Source organism: Chaetomium tenue (genome assembly GCF_020726465.1).
Source record: "Chaetomium tenue strain MPI-SDFR-AT-0079 chromosome Unknown F5144scaffold_3, whole genome shotgun sequence".
Taxonomy (NCBI): Eukaryota; Fungi; Ascomycota; class Sordariomycetes; order Sordariales; family Chaetomiaceae; genus Chaetomium; species Chaetomium tenue.
Genome location: NW_027117331.1, coordinates 2,203,365 through 2,220,232, shown reverse-complemented (window position 1 = coordinate 2,220,232; position 16,868 = coordinate 2,203,365). Strand labels below are relative to the sequence as shown.

Sequence of the window (16,868 nt, the reverse complement as noted above, 5' to 3'; positions counted from 1 at the left end):
TAACCAAGCAGCCCCTGGCGCTTGACTCTCTTATCTCAGCTCCCGCCCGCAACACCCCACCGCCAGCAACCGCTTGCAGGTTGGCATCCAATATTACCAAGATGCCGTTCACCTTTGGCATGTTAGTTAGGGTAGCTACAAATATTCAGGAGCAACAGCAAGGGTTTTCAAAATTGTTCGCTTTTCTACATTTATTGCATCACCATAATTATCCGTTTCCATCCGACACGGAATACGCCTACCAAAGGACTTGTGATTACCCTACCTAGGTAGTTACTTAGTGGCTTAGGCCCGAAACCCTCATACTTTCGTCGCGGATGTGACGTATCTGAACCCAACAAGCAATGGAGGCCCAAGCCCTAGTGAGAAGTTCTGATAGCAAGTTTGGGGCTTTTTTTGCCGACCTAGTCGGGTCTGACAACGACACCAGGAACACGAACGCCGTCTGGGCGAGACCCACGGAGAAGAGGCCTTGGAGCACGCGATCGCCGCAGCCGACCTCTATATGCAGGCTGCTGGCCAGACCAAAGTCCCAGAAGATCGCAAGCGGTTCAGGAGAAAGTTCGCCGATCTCATCGCTCTTGGAGAGCGCCTTAAGGCCAACACCAAAGCTGCCAGCAGCGCCTCGAGACCAGCTGTCCCCGAGTCCACCCGGCCCCTGACAACGGCAGAGAAAACGGCTATCCTTGAAGCATCACGGCTACATGGAAATGTATTCCCGCCCTGGGAGCGCGCTCCAGCTCCGGATACCTTTTCGGATGCCAATAGCCCTACTTACACGTAGGTGACGAGCTCGAGGCGGACAAGCTCTGTTTCCTGGTGCTAACACCTCCTCACACTCTAGTGACCCTTCACCCTTTTCCCTTTCCCCTGAGCAGCTGGATATCTTTGCCGGTTGGTTGCGTCCTACTGAGCTTCCAGGGTTCGGAGATGAAAGTGCCGAAGGAGACCTGGAGCAGTTCATGATTGCAAAGGCGGAAACGGACCTGGCGCAGGATTTAGCGACAGACTGTTCTGTCGTAGCTAGCCTATGTGCCGCCACTCGCTATCTTGGGTCTACGAAAGGCTCGGTGAGTAGCCATATTCGATACCCAACCCCCGAGCCATGACTAACACGTGCCGGGATAGCTCCTCAGTTCACTAATATATCCCTTCGATCACGAGAGGATACGGCCGGCCGTCTCCAAGACCGGCAAGTACGTGTTCCGCATGTACTTCAACGGGAGCTGGCGCCACGTTGCCATCGATGATCGCCTTCCCGCGTCCAAGACTGACCGCACACTGTATGTCGTCGACCGGCACAATCCTCGGCTGCTCTGGCCAGCTCTCGTCGAAAAGGCGTACCTAAAGATACGTGGCGGTTACGACTTTCCCGGCAGTAACTCGGGAACGGACTTACATGCTTTAACAGGATGGATCCCAGAGCAGATCTTTCTTCAGAGGTGAGCAGGGCGTAATATCGTAAAGTAAACCACTGACCTGACCTACTCAGCGACGAAATCGAACTTGATGAAACATGGTCCAGGATCAAGAAGGCCTACGACGATGGGAATGCAATTCTTACCCTCGGGACAGGGAATATCCTCCCAGAAGAAGAGGAAGCGTTGGGACTGGTAAGGGAGCACGACTACGCTGTCATGGGCCTGAAAAAAGAGGACGACTCCCGCTTGTTACTCATCAAGAACCCCTGGGTCGACAGTCTCGTCTGGACGGGCCTTGGGAGCACGGCAACCCTCAAAGCGCACACGGTCGGATCGTCTGACGGCGCGTCCAACCAGTTCTGGATGGCCATCGAAGACGTGCTCCAACACTTTGACTCGCTCTACGTCAACTGGAATCCGGCACTGTTTGCCTACCGACAGGACCACCACTTCAAGTGGAAAATGTGCGACAAGACGGAAGAACTGGTCTTCACGCACAACCCGCAATACAGCGTGCTCTCTCCATCCGGCAGCCCCATCTGGGTGCTTCTCAGCCGCCACTGGCAAGACGGCGAGCTCGAGATCCTGCGCCAACGCAAAGCAGAAAAAGACCGCGGCGACTCTTCCCTAGCAACCGTCTCCAAGCAGCTCGGCTTCATGGCTCTCGCACTTTACGCCACCTCACCACCCGGCACCCGCGTCCCCCTACCCGACACCACCCGGCGCATCCACCAAACCCACTACGTCGACAGCCCCAACACCCTCCTCCGCTACACCCCGACCCCCAACACCCCCCAAACCCTCGTCATCACCCAAACCGAGCTCCCCCTCCCCACCTACTCCTTCACCCTCACCTTCCTTTCCCACCACCCCCTCACCATCACCCCCTCCCCCCCGCCCCTCCCCCACAGCACCACCCTCACCAGCGCCTGGACGCGCCGCACCGCCGGCGGGTCCGCCGCCCACCCCACCTACCACACCAACCCGCAATACACCCTCACCCTGCCCCACCCCACCCCCTTACACCTCACCCTCAGCACCTCCGCCCGCGACCTGCCCCTGCACATCGCCGTGCTCTACACCCCGTCCCCCACCACCCGCATCATCCACCCGCAGGGCCGCGACATCGTCTGCTCCAGCGCCGAGTACGCGCGCGGCTGCGCCGCCGCCGCCCACCCCCGCCTCGAGCCGGGCACGTACGCCGTGGTGCTGTCGACGTTTGAGCCCGGCCAGTTGGCGCCGTATACCCTGCGGGTGGAGGCGGCCGTGCCGGTGGTGTTGAGGCCGGTGCCGGCGGATGGGGCGGGGAGGTTGCGGAAGCCGCTGCCGGTGGTGGCGGTGGGGACGGGGTCGGGGGCGGGGATGGGGAGGTTGAGGGCGGGGGTTGTGCCGGAACGGTTGACGCGGTTGGCGGTGCATGTGCGTTCTGCGCCGGGGGTTGGTGGTGGTGGTGGTGGGAGTGGGAGTGGTGGGACTGGTGGTGGTGGTGGTAGTGCGGTGCGGGTGTCGCTGGAGGTGGGCACGGGGGTGCACCGCACGGTGTTGGCGGTGTCGCGGGAGGGGGAATTTGCCGACGCGGCGATGGGACTGCGCACGGCGGAGGTGGATGTTGAGAACGGGGAGGCGTTGGCGCGACGCGGCGGGTTGTGGGTGGTGTTGGAGCAGATTGGGGGTGGTGGAGGTGGCGGTGATGGTGGGAGTGGAGGGGTGCAGGTTGAGGTGTTGAGTGATGGGGTGGTGCAGGTGGGCGGGTGGGAGAATGCGGATGAGGATTGAGCTTGTGGTTTTGTTTATGGTTCGCGATCTGAAGAGGTAGAAGTAAAAAATAGGGGTTGTTGGATTTGATGGTGGTTAGGTGGTGTTGGGTACGATGCATGTCGCCCTGTGAAGGTGTCTAGGCCGATGATTGTGTCTCGCCTGTTGATTTCAATCAGGCAGGCCCAACGGAAAGTAGCATGTGTCAACGCATCGGTCTCGGAGAGAACAGCGTTATGTTTAGACCACGGGCGAAGGTAAAGTAAATCTGCAGCACTCAACATGGATATCCTCGCTATTGAATCGGTCCTCATACCGCCGAAAATCTTGGACTATGTTGCCAAAACGATCAGCGAGCGTTGTGCGTTGCGCCCGTCGTTCCCTCGCGCAAGCGGCCTTTCCGCCAACCCAGGCATCTCGTTCGGCGTGCCCCACGGGACTCATTTAAAGGACAGATGGGTCATGTTGTTGAACATCACTCTTTTGCTCCATGTCTCTTGCCCCCTGCCTTCCCTTCCCTTCCCATTTTCACCCCTCCCATTTTACCCCCAGTGTCGGCCAAGCAAAGAAAACGTGGTATATGACGTGACCATCAGAAAACAGCCGTAGGCGCCCCAATCCCGGTATCATCCATCCCAGTCCAATAAATATCAGGGGTAGTCCACAAAACATGCTCAGCGGGAGGAAGCCACAGCTGAGTCCGGAAAGGCCTGGTCTTCCTCCCAGTTCGCCGATAAACGCCGTCCTGCCAAAATAAAAAAGGAATAAGACCGCTACAAGTAAATGGCGGGAGAGAGAACGTAGAGCTTCCATCAAGGGGAAACAAATAGAAGCAGTAGCAGCGGCCTCGCGCCCGGCCTGAAGCCGCCTGTGTATATACAGCCCGTCTAGCAGGAAGAGACGTCGGCAGATGGGGCCGTTATGGCGACCACAGCGAAAGGTATACGGAGGGAAACGAAGAGACGGTGGAGGAAATAGAACCGGGGTATGGTCCTATGCTGCAACTCCTCTTCGCCTGCGGCCGCGGCTTGGCCCGTCCGGCCGTTGCGCAAGGACATCGCGTAGGAGAGGATCGTCTTTGTCTTTGTCAACGTGGTGGACCCGGACATGCCTTGTAGCTGTTAGTCCACGATCAGACATGGGAGGAGCGGAAGCAAGAACGGACCTTTGGAGATTGTCTGGTCTGGGATACCTATGGTCTCTATCCGGGCAGAATGGGCAGATATAGCCAGGTGATTCGTGAACGAGGCCGTGGCGAATCATCTCGTTCTTGCGTTTGAACCCTTTGCCGCCTTCGGCACGCGGACAACCGGGTACGGGGCAGTAATGCGGCCGTGCCGATGAGTGTACATTTGCGTGCGAGTTCAGGAGATATTGTGTCTGGAAAGCCGGTGCATTGCAACCGGGAACCTTGCAGACGTAATTTCCTACTGTCTGGATAACATCCAAGCTCATCCGGTCGAAACCCGGTGCCAGTGGCGGAGAACCGGGCTGGTGCGAGCCGGCTGCTTCCGGGGAGTGACCGGAAAAATCGTGGGGCCGATGTAAACCATTCTGTTGGGGATAATATCTCGGGCTTATCGCCGGGGGGGCAAGCGGGTGGGTCGGAGAGAGCGGGTCACGATGGGGCTCGGCGGGTGGTATGGGAGGTGACGCGAGATGCGAGTGTAGAGAGGGAAGACGCGCTGTACCCGGCGGCGATCCGGGAAATCCGTGGTGTGAGCCCCTCATACCGTTTGGCGCACCATGGCTGCTCCCGATATGGGGGATGTCCCCGAGCTGGGATCTGATAGAGGGTAGTGTCTGCGCATTGCTCTCGTATCGCGGTGAGTTGCTCTGGATCGGCGGTAGACCCTCGCTATGGCTGTTCGAGTGTATGCTAGCAGTCGGTGACCTCATATCCATCTTTAGCGATGAGGGCGTATGCCCCTGTTCCCTTGGCGAATACATGCTGTGGGGGCTGTAAGGAGAGGGCATGGCGAGCGGGGGATGCCGCTCATTTTTCCGGAATTCGGTTGGTTTTGTGTGTATCGCCATGGGAGCTGTGGGCGCTGGGTGCGCCTTTCCGCCCACCACATCGTTCTCGGTGACCGGTGGCGTCGGCCCGGCATCGGGTTCTGGCACCGTGAACGCAGCAAGGGCGCCCGCTGCCAAAGACTTTAGATCCAACGCACCCATATCCTCTTCGGTAGAAGCGCTTGAAGCCTTCCCCTGAATGCCGGTCTCCCCGCCGTTTATCTTACTCGGTCCTTCACGATCCTTCTCTCCGTCGACCTGTTGCTCCTCAGGGGAGGCGTCGCGGACAGACATAGAATCTGCGCGGAATCCCGAGTCCTCCAGGCTCTCCGGGTCCTCTTGGTCCTCTTGGTCCTCCGCGTCCTCTGGGTCTTCGGTTTCGGATGTCCACTCAAGATTGAGATCGGCTGCGTAGGCCGCCGTTCCGCGCCGGTATTCGTCAAGATGACTGATCAGGATGACATCGCCCTGGCTCGGCCTCGGTCCTCTCCGACGTTTGGACTTCTTCCCGCTAGGAGGACTCACAGGTGACGGGGAGAGGGTGGGAGCCGGACTCGGCGATAGTTTCAGCTTGGGACGTCGCGGCTCCAACAATGGGCTGTTCCTTGGTAATACGTCATCAGGATCGTACACGTCGCTAACCGGAACTTGTGCAAGATGGGAAGCGGCGTCCGTACTCATGGTCTCTTGAAGGAACACACTTGGTGGTTTGACTCATAGATAGAGCAATCGGGCATTAGCTCGCCATCGATGGCCGAGTCGTGGACGGGAAGCCGAAGCAACGAGACCCGCAATCCCACACTCGACTCGGGTCGTCTCCGAAAGGAGTGTCCGCCAAAATCCGTCTCCTCCGGCTTTCTTTTCCCGGGAAATCCGGCGGAGGGAGCCGTCCCCGGTGTGTTAAAAGACTAGGCTGCGACAGCCTGGGGCGCGGGAATTCCCAAGTGCAGCTGGGGCCCCGGCGCGCAAAAGGCGGGGAGTGGTCATATAAGAGCCGCAAAGCAGCCGACGAGGACGAGAGACGGGGATCGACGCGGCGCAACACAGGGAGGCAGCTCAAAGGACGTGTGTTGCGCTGAGAAGAAAGAAGAGCGGAAGCGAACCCGTGACCGATTGATTGAGCGGGGGATTGTAAATTGCAAACTTGTCGGGGTGGGAGGGTGAGGGGGGTGGCTGGGCTCCCCGGCGCAGAATTGCGGCTCAAGGCCGTAACGGCTGGGGTTTGTTCGGCACCAAAAAGGGCGAAACGAGAGGTCAGGTTAAAAGAGGGTAGTTGCTGGAATTAATGAACCAGGTTATGGTTATGTCCCCAGGGAGCGAGGGTCGTTGGGATTTCGAGCTCCCCTCTGGCCGGTACCGCAAACTCCAAAATATGGATGGGAGTTACTCGATAGGGTTGGTTGGGTTGGGTGTCGGCACAATTGTTTTGATCGTCGACAAGAGCTGCGGCTCATGGGAGCTTTGCTGCAGCCGGGGGGGTATGAGGCTCAGTGTGGTTGAGCCGCAATGACAGCAGCTTGGGCGCCAAACTACCTAACCCAGGCCAGGTATGGATGCACTGGCTGGGCTGGACTGTACCTAGGTCGGGAGTTAGTGCACACCGCGGATTTTCGGACTCGGCGGTTGTACTTGGTGATGGAGGGCGACCCCTTTCTCGCACGCGTAACATGCAACGCTTTTGGTCCTGGTCCTTTGCGCACACAGTAAAGTCGGATGCAACGGCCAAGGCGATATGTGTGAAGTGAAGGAAGGGGGAACGGAACGAGGTATCCATCCGTGGGCGGGATGCAATGTTGAGGCACTGGGAATTGCGGGGATCCCTGTTGGGTTGCCATTGGGGAGAGCCTGAGCTCCAAAGACCCGTGGGACCCGCCCTCCGCTGCCCGGCATTCCAGTCCTCGGTCGCCCTTTCTGTGCAGAACACAACCAACAGATGGGATTTCAGTTTTATGAGAAGGAGCACCCTCCGCCGGCATGAATTCCCCGTCTCGCCCCATTTCCGTTTCCCCATTCCTCAATTTCCGAGTTTTCATCACGTTGCTGTGTGGTAGGAGTTGGCACCTTCTACTTGTGCGCAACCCAGTCCGAGAAAAAAAAAAGGGATTTTTTTTTCTCCCGGTTTTTTTCCCTCTTTCGAGCAGGCCCGTACCTACCCATGATCTTCAAAGCAAGGCGACGCTCCCGTAGGGCTTGAATCGTCGCCTCAAAGTTTCTCGAGCCCATTTTCGCCGCATTCTCGTTATTGGTCTCTTGCTGTTGCTGACTCCGACAGGCTCGGAACCCCCTGGCACCACCAGCGTGCTCGTGGCTGGGTTGGGTATGTGGCGTCATCTCATCTCCTACATAACTAGTTCGCATTTGAGGTTGAGAGGATGGGGGTTCGTCTTGGGATTCACAGCCCAGGGGTCTCTCGAGCCTCTGTTTTGTGCATTCTATGATTAGCAACAAGTCGTGAAGGGGGACTCGGCATGCAGTGACGGTAAATTGTCGTCTCGTATCACCTGTGTTGATAACACACTCCTGCAGCATGGGGAAAATCTGTCGCAATCCATTCAGGTCTGTCTGGGGTTGCAGGAAACTCTGGGCTGGAACCCCCGCAATCACCAAGCCGGCCCGGTAGATCCCAGGAACGGAGCGCTGGGAGAGCACCGCAGACAGCTGTGGAAAGCCAGCCCCAAATTTTACCCATCCGGTCACAGGAAACTGCATCTCGATCCGCCCAACTTCTCCATGAAGCAGGGCGAGCCCTGGCTGTTTTATTCGCGAAAATCGATACTCTGGGCTCCTCTGCGAAAATATTCATCTGGAAAACGAAGCTCGAACCAAACCCCTGCTCGATTGCATCGTCCAATCAACCGGCCCGTCTTCTCGGTCCCGTCGGTGTCGCTAGGGACCACCTCTTCAAGCCAAGAAGAGCCGCGGCCTCATCGGTCGATTCCTAGCGTCATGCTACGGGTCAGTCCGAAATCCATGCCGGGAGCTTGCCGCTCTCAGCCAAGTGCCAGCGGAGCCCCAAGAGTTCTCGCACTGCAACCTCAGATCGCTTCCCTTCCCAGCAAAGTTTCCTTTCCGAGCCAAGAAAAAGCCCTCCGAAGCTTTAAGCCGCTATCCCCTGCCAGGAACACCGACGACAGCAATGTTCCATGCAGACCATCACACCCAGGTCGGTGACCACTCACCAGCCGTTCCGCCTGCAGGGACGGCAGGTCGCATTCTGCGGAGCGTAATCGGACACACTGCAGAGTAAGCAACTCGAGCGGCGTGCTCGGCCAAGCTGGTCGCTCCCCCGTTCGAGAGGCGTCACGGCTCCGCTCTTGTCTCGGCTTCATTCAGCCCTTTTGAGCTTTCTCCGTCCCGATGTTTGTTTGTTTGTCGGGAACTGGGCCCCGTTAGGCATGAGCCGCTGCATCGGTCCCTCTGTACGACATGGGCAAGAGGACCGCCGCAGCGCAGACCCGCGATGGCATCGACTTCCCTCGAGATGGTGAGGCGAACACGAGATTGGTTCTCCGTGTTCCCAAGTATCGAAGGGTCCCACCAAATGCGGCGGTAAGATTCGCCCGCTCTTCAGCAACGGCTCCCGCCCAAACTTCCACAGAATGAGGCGTGTCACCTGCTATCGCTTCTCTTCATGGATTCGGTGGCCTTGGTTGGGCCACGGAACAGCACATGTACCCTGGGCGGAACGCCATGCAGCCACCGATTTCGAGTTTAGCCGTTCCCTGTGCCGATTCTCTCAGCCGCGAACGAGACAATAAGTAGTGTCGCTGGTGCGCGTGAATGTGTGACTGGACGAGTTTCGGAGAGGACGACCTCGAGTCCAGTGCAACAGAACACCAGGGAACACAGATTGGGGCCGCGGCCATTTTCAAGCAGCGATGTGGAAAGACTCAACACCTTATATTGGTCGCGGCGTGCCATTGTAGAATTCCCTTTAGCCCCGGCGAAGACTGTTCGCTTGCCCTGATTTACCATATTTCGATGCTCCTGTCCGGCTCACTCGTTGTTCACAAGAAGTTGTCCACGGCGAGAGGAGAGACAAGATGCTCACATGGCAGATTTTCGCGTATCTCTTGGGTTCCAACTCTATGGTTGTGATACCATCCCCAACATTCCGTGATACCGTTCAACGAGACCTCTCAACCCGACTGCCGCGGTAGTAACCCGAATCGACCGATTGTACCCCAATTCGTCTGCCATGTGGCTGGCTAGAGAGGACATCCATTCGGAGCCCCTAAGAGGCATGCCAGATGTCTACCCAATACTTGCCAGTTCACTTCACGCGCCGCTCGCTGGCTTCACTGTCAGCACAGCGGGGGTCAGTTACTGGCCGAGCTGGAGTGATCATTTCTCAGGCGGTCTCAATATTTGCCCTGTTTTATACTTTTGTCTCGACTCAGTTACGATTGCTTTTTCAGGCAGTGTTGCTGACAAGAGCGCAACCTGCTCTCATTCTCAGCCCAAGCCAGACCAACGTCCCGGCATTCTATTATAACGTCATTTATATCCATACTATGGTATGCCTACGAAAGTGGGATAGGTTGAGGGTATGAAAACTGCAACCAGCGTTCTGCTAACATGACAGAACTGTCGTGTGCTCCTCGAATAACCCCACCAAATCTTCCTTTTCGATCCCGGCCCCACAAACAAGCAAGGGCAGTAGAGAGAAAATAAATAGGTATCTTCACTTATATGTTTAAGAATACTCACAATATTTCTGGTGTAAGACGGAGCTAGCTCCGAAATCGCAACTTCGGATCTCGGGATACCGCGGCCTTGGTCCACTCCCTCAGCCTCGGTCAAAGCGGCCGTCGTCCGGTCCCCGCACCGGGATGGAGCCAGCCGCAACAGGCGGGGTGAGTTGATAGGGCACACATCACTAAACATTCACACTTGCCTACGAGATATCACCGAGTAATCAAGGTTATTCATCGCGATTGGATGAGTAACGGCCCACGCCACAAGCTCGACTTTGTAATCCTACATATCAATATATTTTGCTTATATACCGGGCCCCCGTTCTGAACCAACATCCATCTCATTGTATCTTCAATCGCCTGTAGCAATACATCACGTCATGACTGACCTCCCAGCAACCATGAAGGCCGTGGTTTTCCACGGTCCCAAACACATCGCCGTCGAAGAGCGGCCCGTTCCTAAGCGTAAGCCCGCGTCCCATGCCCCAATATCTCCAATACGGCGCTCACCCAGACGGCAGTGCAAGACCCCAAAGACATCATCGTCAAGGTCCACTCCACGGCGCTATGCGGCTCGTAAGTTGGCGCCCCTGAATATGCTCATCGTCCACCAACCAGTATAAATTTGACAATCCACTCCAGTGAACTGCACGTCTACCGCGGCCACCAGCCCTCCCCGACCGGTTTCATCATGGGCCACGAGTTCGTCGGCACCGTCGTCCAGGCCGGCAGCGAAGTCCAATCCGTCTCTGTCGGCGATAAGGTCGTCACGCCCTTCACCGTGTCCTGGTAAGTTACCTAAGTCGAGTCAAGACCAACCTCCACCGCCCCAACCCAGCCCCTATCACACACCCACACCACACAACAACGCCCTAGGCCCCCTCTTCCCCCTTTCTTCTCCCCCCATGACCTATCCATGCAAACCCCCTCCCTAACCCCCCACCCCCTCTTTAGCAAAACCTGTTTCTACTGCACGCACGCCGCCTCCTCCCGCTGCGTGCACTCCCAACTCTTCGGCTCGCCCCAACTCGACGGCGGCCAAGCCGAATACGTGCGCGTGCCCCACGCGGACGGCACCGTAGTGCGGGCCCCCGCCTCCATGACCAGCACCGACACCAACGCCGGCACCGACGACCGCGCGCTGATCCTCATGGCGGACATCTTCCCGACGGGGTTCTTCGGCGCGCGCAACGCGTTCGACATGCTGCGCGGGCAGGGGCTGGAGGTGGGGGAGGCGGTGGTGGTGGTGATTGGGTGCGGGCCGGTGGGGTTGTGCGCGATTGTGTCGGCGCTGGAGTATGCGCCGGGCAAGGTGTTTGCGGTGGATAGTGTGCCGGCAAGGTTGGAGGTGGCGAGGAGACTGGGGGCGGAGCCGTTGAATTTTGCGGGGGAGGGCGGGGTGGAGGGGATGGTGAGGAGGGTGAGGGAGGTGACGGGGGGGCGGGGGGCCGATGCGGTCATTGAGGTGGTGGGGTTGAGCCCGGCGTTGAGGACCGCGTTTGATTTGATTAGGCCGTTTGGGGTGATTAGCAGTATTGGGGTGCATAATGCTGAGGTGAGGCTGTTGTTGTGTGGGTTGTGGAGTTGGAGTGGTCTTGCTGATCGGTTGGCTAGATTCCCTGGGACGGCAACGAGGCGTATAAGTGGGTGGCTTGCTGCTTGTTTTGGTGTTGTGTGGATGTGCTAATTGGGAACAGCAAAAACGTCAGGCTCCAGATGGGCCGCTGCCCGGTCCGATCCATCTTCCCCGATGCGTTGCCGGTGTTGGTGAAGAACCAGGATAAGTTCAGGTGGGTGATCCCGACGCTGGAGGAAATCCCCGTGCTAACTGCGGCAGCTTCATGTTTGACAAGATCATGCCGCTCTCGGAGGCGGTTGAGGGATATGACCTGTTTGACCAGATGAAGGTGCAAAAGGTCATTTTCAAGCCGTGAGTAGAATGGTCGTGTTGAGTGGGCGAGGAGAGGAAACCTCAACAGCACACAGCCGAGTAGTTCCAAACAGAGAGTGCTTTCGATCATGTTTAGAATGGCGTGTGTGACATCTTAGTTCTGCCTCGGCTTGACAAGGCCGTCAAAAATCCAGTAGTAGGTGACAGTCGAGTCGTCTTGGACGGTCGCGAGCAAGATCCGCTTCCCACGCTTCGGCCCCCTCCAAAGCCTCCATTGTTCCTCCTCGCCAACCTCGTCGGCTGCCTCTAGGTCTCCTCCGCCCGGCGGGACAGCCTCGATGGCGTCAAATACAGCGGCGAACTGAGCAGGCGACCACTTCTCAGAAAGGTGGAGTGGTAGAACCCATTCGACCTCGGGTTCTTGGGGGATACTCTCTCCACGCTCCTTCTCCGCCTTGATGATGTCGATCTGCTCATCCGGGTGCACGTAGAGGCGCTTTGGGGGGAGGCCGTAAATGAGTGACCTCGGGAGGGTGTGTTTTGTGTGCTGTTGTACTCTTGTCCAGTCGTGTTGGTATTCCAGATTGTTTAACACCACTTTGGTGAGTGCTTCGATGTGGTCTAACGACGCCATTTTGAGTATAAATCCTGCGGATGGGTACGTTGTTGACTCGGAGTTGGCAATTGTTGAGTTTTTGACTGAATTTGCGGATGCAGTGGTACCGTATTTTGTAACGATGTACGTACAGCGGTAAACTGTCAGGTTAAGGCTTCATATTCTTTGCCTCACGTGACCGTTACAATATGCCTTTATACGCTCTTTCCTCCCACGTGTGAACCTGCCAGATACACATCATGTACCGAGATAATACCGGGCTTTTTTATCGGGTTGTGAGCCAGCAAAACGTCCAGCTTTGTGGTGCTCGATTACTCTAAGTAAGGTATTTATCATCTCAGCGCAGGATATGCTGATCAACCCGAGTTCGAGAGCTTCTAACGGCCAGGTAGCTAAGGTACCTACCTACCAGGTACCTAGGTAGGTAGGTCTCTTACTTTATCCACCCCGCGTCCGTCGTACTGGCTACGTCAAGCGCGTCCAAAATCCTACTGAGGTCAGAGAGAATCTCTTGCGAGAATGCCTCGGATATTTGGTTTTTGTTGTCGCCATCGTGGAACCGACTGCCACCGTACATGGGGACGGTATCGAGGCAAGTGAGGCAACGACATACGAGGTTAGCGAGCCGGTCTCCCGCGTGAATAGCCACAGTCGTTTCCGCGATATCGATGATGGTCTCCTTGATTTTCTCGGCGTCCTGCGTGAATAGTCTGGACAGATCGACGTCTCCATCAAGGGGCATCTCAACATCCGCATCGAACCCTTTATCGCAAAACGCAGTCTGATACGCTTCGGACAGCCTCGACTCCCCCGTTCCGCGGAAGAACACCAATGGATTCCAGATTAGCAGTTCCAGCATGCACACCCCAAGGCTATATATGTCATGGCCGATGTTGTATTGCTCGACGTCGTTGACCTGGTGTCGTTGCGGATGTTGGTACATGATCCGGTGGGGGGCCGACTCGCCTATAAACCTCGTGGCCTGAGTCGTTGTGCGCGCGTTTTGCCACCCCGAGAGGAAGAGGTCAACATCTTTCTGCGACCCAGTTCGACCGGCACTGTCCACCTCGTCCTTCCAGTTCTCGGGGATGACCAGCTCGTCCTTCTGCTTCCACGTCTTCGGCACAGCCAGGAGCAGGTTACCGGGTCGGATGTGCTTGTGCACGACATTGATTCGTGGTTTGTGCGCGTGTAAAACTGCTAGGGCAAGCTGATAGCACAAGCGCACGCGAAGGGTGAGAGACGGCACCGTCACCGCGGTTTCATATACGTCGTCTAGGGTACAGAGTTCACGGGTGGGGTCCGGGTGGTCGAAGACGAGTCGCATCATCTTGGAAGCCTTGTTCTTCTCATATCCCCTGAGTCTCGGTATATGCCAGTGCGGCAAGGCCCCGGAGAGCGCCGCAGACAGGATCCGCATGTCGCGATCGTTCTCGGCCCAGGTTGCCTCGGTACTAGCCACCGTCTCCCAGAGGACTTTGGCGACGCCACTTCCATTGCCCCCTAAATCCATGTAGGAGACACGAGCTACCGAGATGCCGTCGCCAATGGAGACAACTTCAGGCGGATCCCCGACAACTTTCATCTCACCGGGTTGGATCAGGAGGTAGAAGTCGCCCCTGGTCGCCGCATCAGCCCTAATGACCGCCTGGTCAAAGTCCCGGAAACTGGTTCGGTAGCTTTCCACTAGCTTTGCGAGCTTTCTGTTTGCTTGTGGGCGGAAGTACTTGAAAGGAGCTCCTCTTTTCTGGTTCTTGACGACATCTTCGATTGCTTGTGGAATGCTCTCGAGCAGTTGATGGACGCGCCGAAATTGGATCTCGAGATCTTTCCTCCTCTCTAGAGGGGCACTCGGGTCGCGGGCCACCTTCTGCGCAATCTCGACATCGGTCTGGAGAGCCACCCGTTTGCTTGTGACGCCGAACTCGGAGAGGTCCGCTGCCAGAGCCTCGGCGACCTCTTGCTCCTCGATTCTCTCCTCGATTTTGTTCCAGATCTCGATGATTATCTCCACAGCGTTCGGCGCAAAAGCCTCGGCCATGGCGGTGGTATTTGTCTGTAGATGGACAGGAAGGCCGGCAGGTTCCTGCCCGAGACCAGAAACTAGCAGCGCATTCGACCACTTTTATAAAAAAAAAGACAAGGCTACCTACCAGGCCGCAGCGAGACGGCGCATGTCGAGCGGGCGCCAATCAATTCAACCGAGAAGGCCAAAAAGAGAGTCCCACTACCGCTGCCCACCGGTCTGCCTAACCCCTAACCAGTTTCAACAGACCTATTTGTGCCAATCATGCATTGAGTAGGTAAGTAGGTATCATGGTATCATGGCGGGCCTTCGCCGGCGGCCGGCCCCTTGTTCTTCTCGACTTGTCGCTTTCCCTCCCTCATCCCAGAACAGCGCCCTGGGGGTTCTTGACACGAAACGACGGCCTACTCTCGAGTATCCCACGGAAACTAACTGGAGATCACGGCCACCTTGGGAAGGCTACACCTGGCAGAAAGGGCGATCTGTTGTTGTTTGTAACCCGATCGATGAGAGAAAAAAGGAGGAATATTTTTGGCTTGTAAATATATGACTTCTCTAAAGTCACAGCCCGAAGTTTCATTAAAAGGAAAAAAACAAAGCGAAATGTAGAGAGTATTTAATACTTCATCCGGTCTTCCCTGTTAGTTATTTATCTTGTTGAAAGTTGCCTGAAGTGTGCGTGCGTGCGTGAAAGAATGGTAATTTACGGTACCGAACAACCCTGCATTACGAAAGAGTACTTGAAATCATGGCCAGCTGCCCAGTCACAAGAGGACAGCCTCATGCACCGCGGGGCCTTCAACAACCGTCCTCAACCTCAACCTCAACCTCAACCAACATCAACATCGACATCAACGTCATCAACTTACACGGAACAAGTTAAAGCAACTTTACACCTCACTCAAACTACAAAATGGGTTCCGTGCTGCTTCCGCATTTGCCTTCTGGTTGGCACGTGGACCAGGCCATCGTCTCAGGTTAGTGTCAACTCACCAGTCCAAATCATTTCTTGCCCATTGCTCACAGCCCGAAACCAAAGCCCGACTCTCCAGCAGCTAACTTCAACCACAGAAGAAGAACGAGTTGTCGTAATCCGCTTCGGGCGCGATCACGACCCGGTAAGTATCTCCCAGCCCGCTCAACCGCATACACCCCTCAACTAACCCCGTTCACCAGGACTGCATGCGGCAGGACGAGGCGCTGTTCAAGATCGCGGAGCGCGTCAAGAACTTCGCCGTCATCTACCTGTGCGACATCGACCAGGTGCCCGACTTCAACGCCATGTACGAGCTGTACGACCCGTGCTCCATCATGTTCTTCTTCCGCAATAAACACATCATGTGCGATTTCGGCACGGGTAACAACAACAAGCTGAACTGGGTGCTCGAGGACAAGCAGGAGCTCATAGACATCGTCGAGACGGTGTATCGCGGCGCCAAGAAGGGCCGCGGTTTGGTGGTGAGCCCGAAGGATTACAGCACGAGGCACAAGTATTAGTGTTCTGGTGGATGGGAAAGGTTCGGGTGTCAGGTTGTGGTTGTGGTTGTTCAGGGGAGGGGGTTTTGTGGGATCGCGACACAAGGGGACCACCGTGGAACATCGAGCTACGAAAAGGCGGAGTTGTCTCGCCTGCCGGCTGCAAGACCACTGCTCTGCAGGTAAAGCATGATCTTAACTGCGGTGGGAACGGAGGCGGAGTTGCATATCGTACCGGCTCGACAAAACGGGAGCCGGGACCGGCGATGGAGGCGGAGGGGAAAGCGATGGATATTCATAAAATGCATGGATCCCTTGAGAATTTGTCGTGCGACTTGGGCTTCGGAGCACCGTGTCCGCGTGTTTCGCGATCGGTTTTCACTTGTCGTGCTCGTTTAACTCGTACTTTGATCGGCAGCGGTCCAGAGCGCCCAGATCGCCCAGATTGCCCAGCGCCAGAGCCTTAATGCGCTAATCCTGACTCGGGCAAACCAGACCGCTAACCCCTGTCGGCTCTCCCTTTACTGGTCTCCTTGCGCTGTCTCTTTGCCACGCAAGCAGGCCGCTGCTGCGGCATCAACCGAGAAGCTTGCTTTGGATCGGGACGAAAGTGTGTCGTCACTTGCTGTGCCCTGCGCCCCTGGACCCGCGTTGGTCGTCGCAGACGGCCCTGTTGGTCCCACGCTCAGAGTTAATATTTGTTTCTGCCTCCCACTTCCCAATTCAAGGTATCACGACCAGTTTCATTGCCGTCCAACGTCATCGCACCTTAATTTCTGCTTCCCGGCCGATAAGTTCCAATTGGCCCCAACCAACTTCGTCCGACGATTATTTCCTCACCAAGTTTCCGTGGAGCAACCTCCCCTGACCCAAATCGAACTTTAATCGCATCTCCATCTCCATAAAGTCTGCCGATCCCGCTTGACAGAACAACGCACTGGGCCCGCTCGTCTTTTACTGTTCATTCATA

General features: G+C 56.6%; 6 protein-coding genes across 6 annotated transcripts; 3 read left to right on the top strand and 3 right to left on the bottom strand.

Annotated features, from left to right (window-relative positions):
• The first annotated feature begins 233 nt into the window (after window positions 1-233).
• F5144DRAFT_181360 (uncharacterized protein) lies at window positions 234-3,328 on the top strand. The gene is made up of 5 exons (XM_066782724.1): window positions 234-362; window positions 431-780; window positions 845-1,070; window positions 1,129-1,442; window positions 1,493-3,328. Exons 1-5 carry the CDS (start codon window positions 345-347, stop codon window positions 3,195-3,197), a joined length of 2,613 nt encoding a protein of 870 aa, XP_066644761.1. The 5' UTR covers window positions 234-344; the 3' UTR covers window positions 3,198-3,328.
• Window positions 3,329-3,977: 649 nt separating this feature from the next.
• Window positions 3,978-6,257, bottom strand: F5144DRAFT_181344 (uncharacterized protein). Its single transcript, XM_066782723.1, has 2 exons — window positions 4,342-6,257; window positions 3,978-4,287 (listed from the first exon to the last, which is right to left on the bottom strand). The coding sequence occupies exons 1-2, from the start codon at window positions 5,871-5,873 to the stop codon at window positions 4,170-4,172; spliced, it is 1,650 nt and encodes a 549-aa protein (XP_066644760.1). The 5' UTR covers window positions 5,874-6,257; the 3' UTR covers window positions 3,978-4,169.
• A 3,917-nt stretch (window positions 6,258-10,174) lies between these two features.
• Window positions 10,175-11,879, top strand: F5144DRAFT_181058 (dehydrogenase-like protein). Its single transcript, XM_066782721.1, has 7 exons — window positions 10,175-10,354; window positions 10,411-10,465; window positions 10,532-10,678; window positions 10,844-11,444; window positions 11,504-11,532; window positions 11,587-11,679; window positions 11,727-11,879. Exons 1-7 carry the CDS (start codon window positions 10,270-10,272, stop codon window positions 11,821-11,823), a joined length of 1,107 nt encoding a protein of 368 aa, XP_066644759.1. The 5' UTR covers window positions 10,175-10,269; the 3' UTR covers window positions 11,824-11,879.
• On the bottom strand, window positions 11,756-12,653 carry F5144DRAFT_181273 (tRNA-splicing endonuclease subunit Sen15). The gene has a single exon (XM_066782722.1). It carries the CDS (start codon window positions 12,412-12,414, stop codon window positions 11,935-11,937), a length of 480 nt encoding a protein of 159 aa, XP_066644758.1. The 5' UTR covers window positions 12,415-12,653; the 3' UTR covers window positions 11,756-11,934.
• A 176-nt stretch (window positions 12,654-12,829) lies between these two features.
• F5144DRAFT_546575 (uncharacterized protein) lies at window positions 12,830-14,437 on the bottom strand (the record flags this gene model as incomplete). The annotated part of the gene is made up of 1 exon (XM_066787416.1): window positions 12,830-14,437. The coding sequence occupies one exon, from the start codon at window positions 14,435-14,437 to the stop codon at window positions 12,830-12,832; it is 1,608 nt and encodes a 535-aa protein (XP_066644757.1).
• An 898-nt stretch (window positions 14,438-15,335) lies between these two features.
• F5144DRAFT_488126 (mitosis protein DIM1-domain-containing protein) lies at window positions 15,336-15,919 on the top strand (the record flags this gene model as incomplete). The annotated part of the gene is made up of 3 exons (XM_066785641.1): window positions 15,336-15,399; window positions 15,494-15,540; window positions 15,599-15,919. The coding sequence occupies 3 exons, from the start codon at window positions 15,336-15,338 to the stop codon at window positions 15,917-15,919; spliced, it is 432 nt and encodes a 143-aa protein (XP_066644756.1).
• Between the last annotated feature and the right edge of the window lie 949 nt (window positions 15,920-16,868).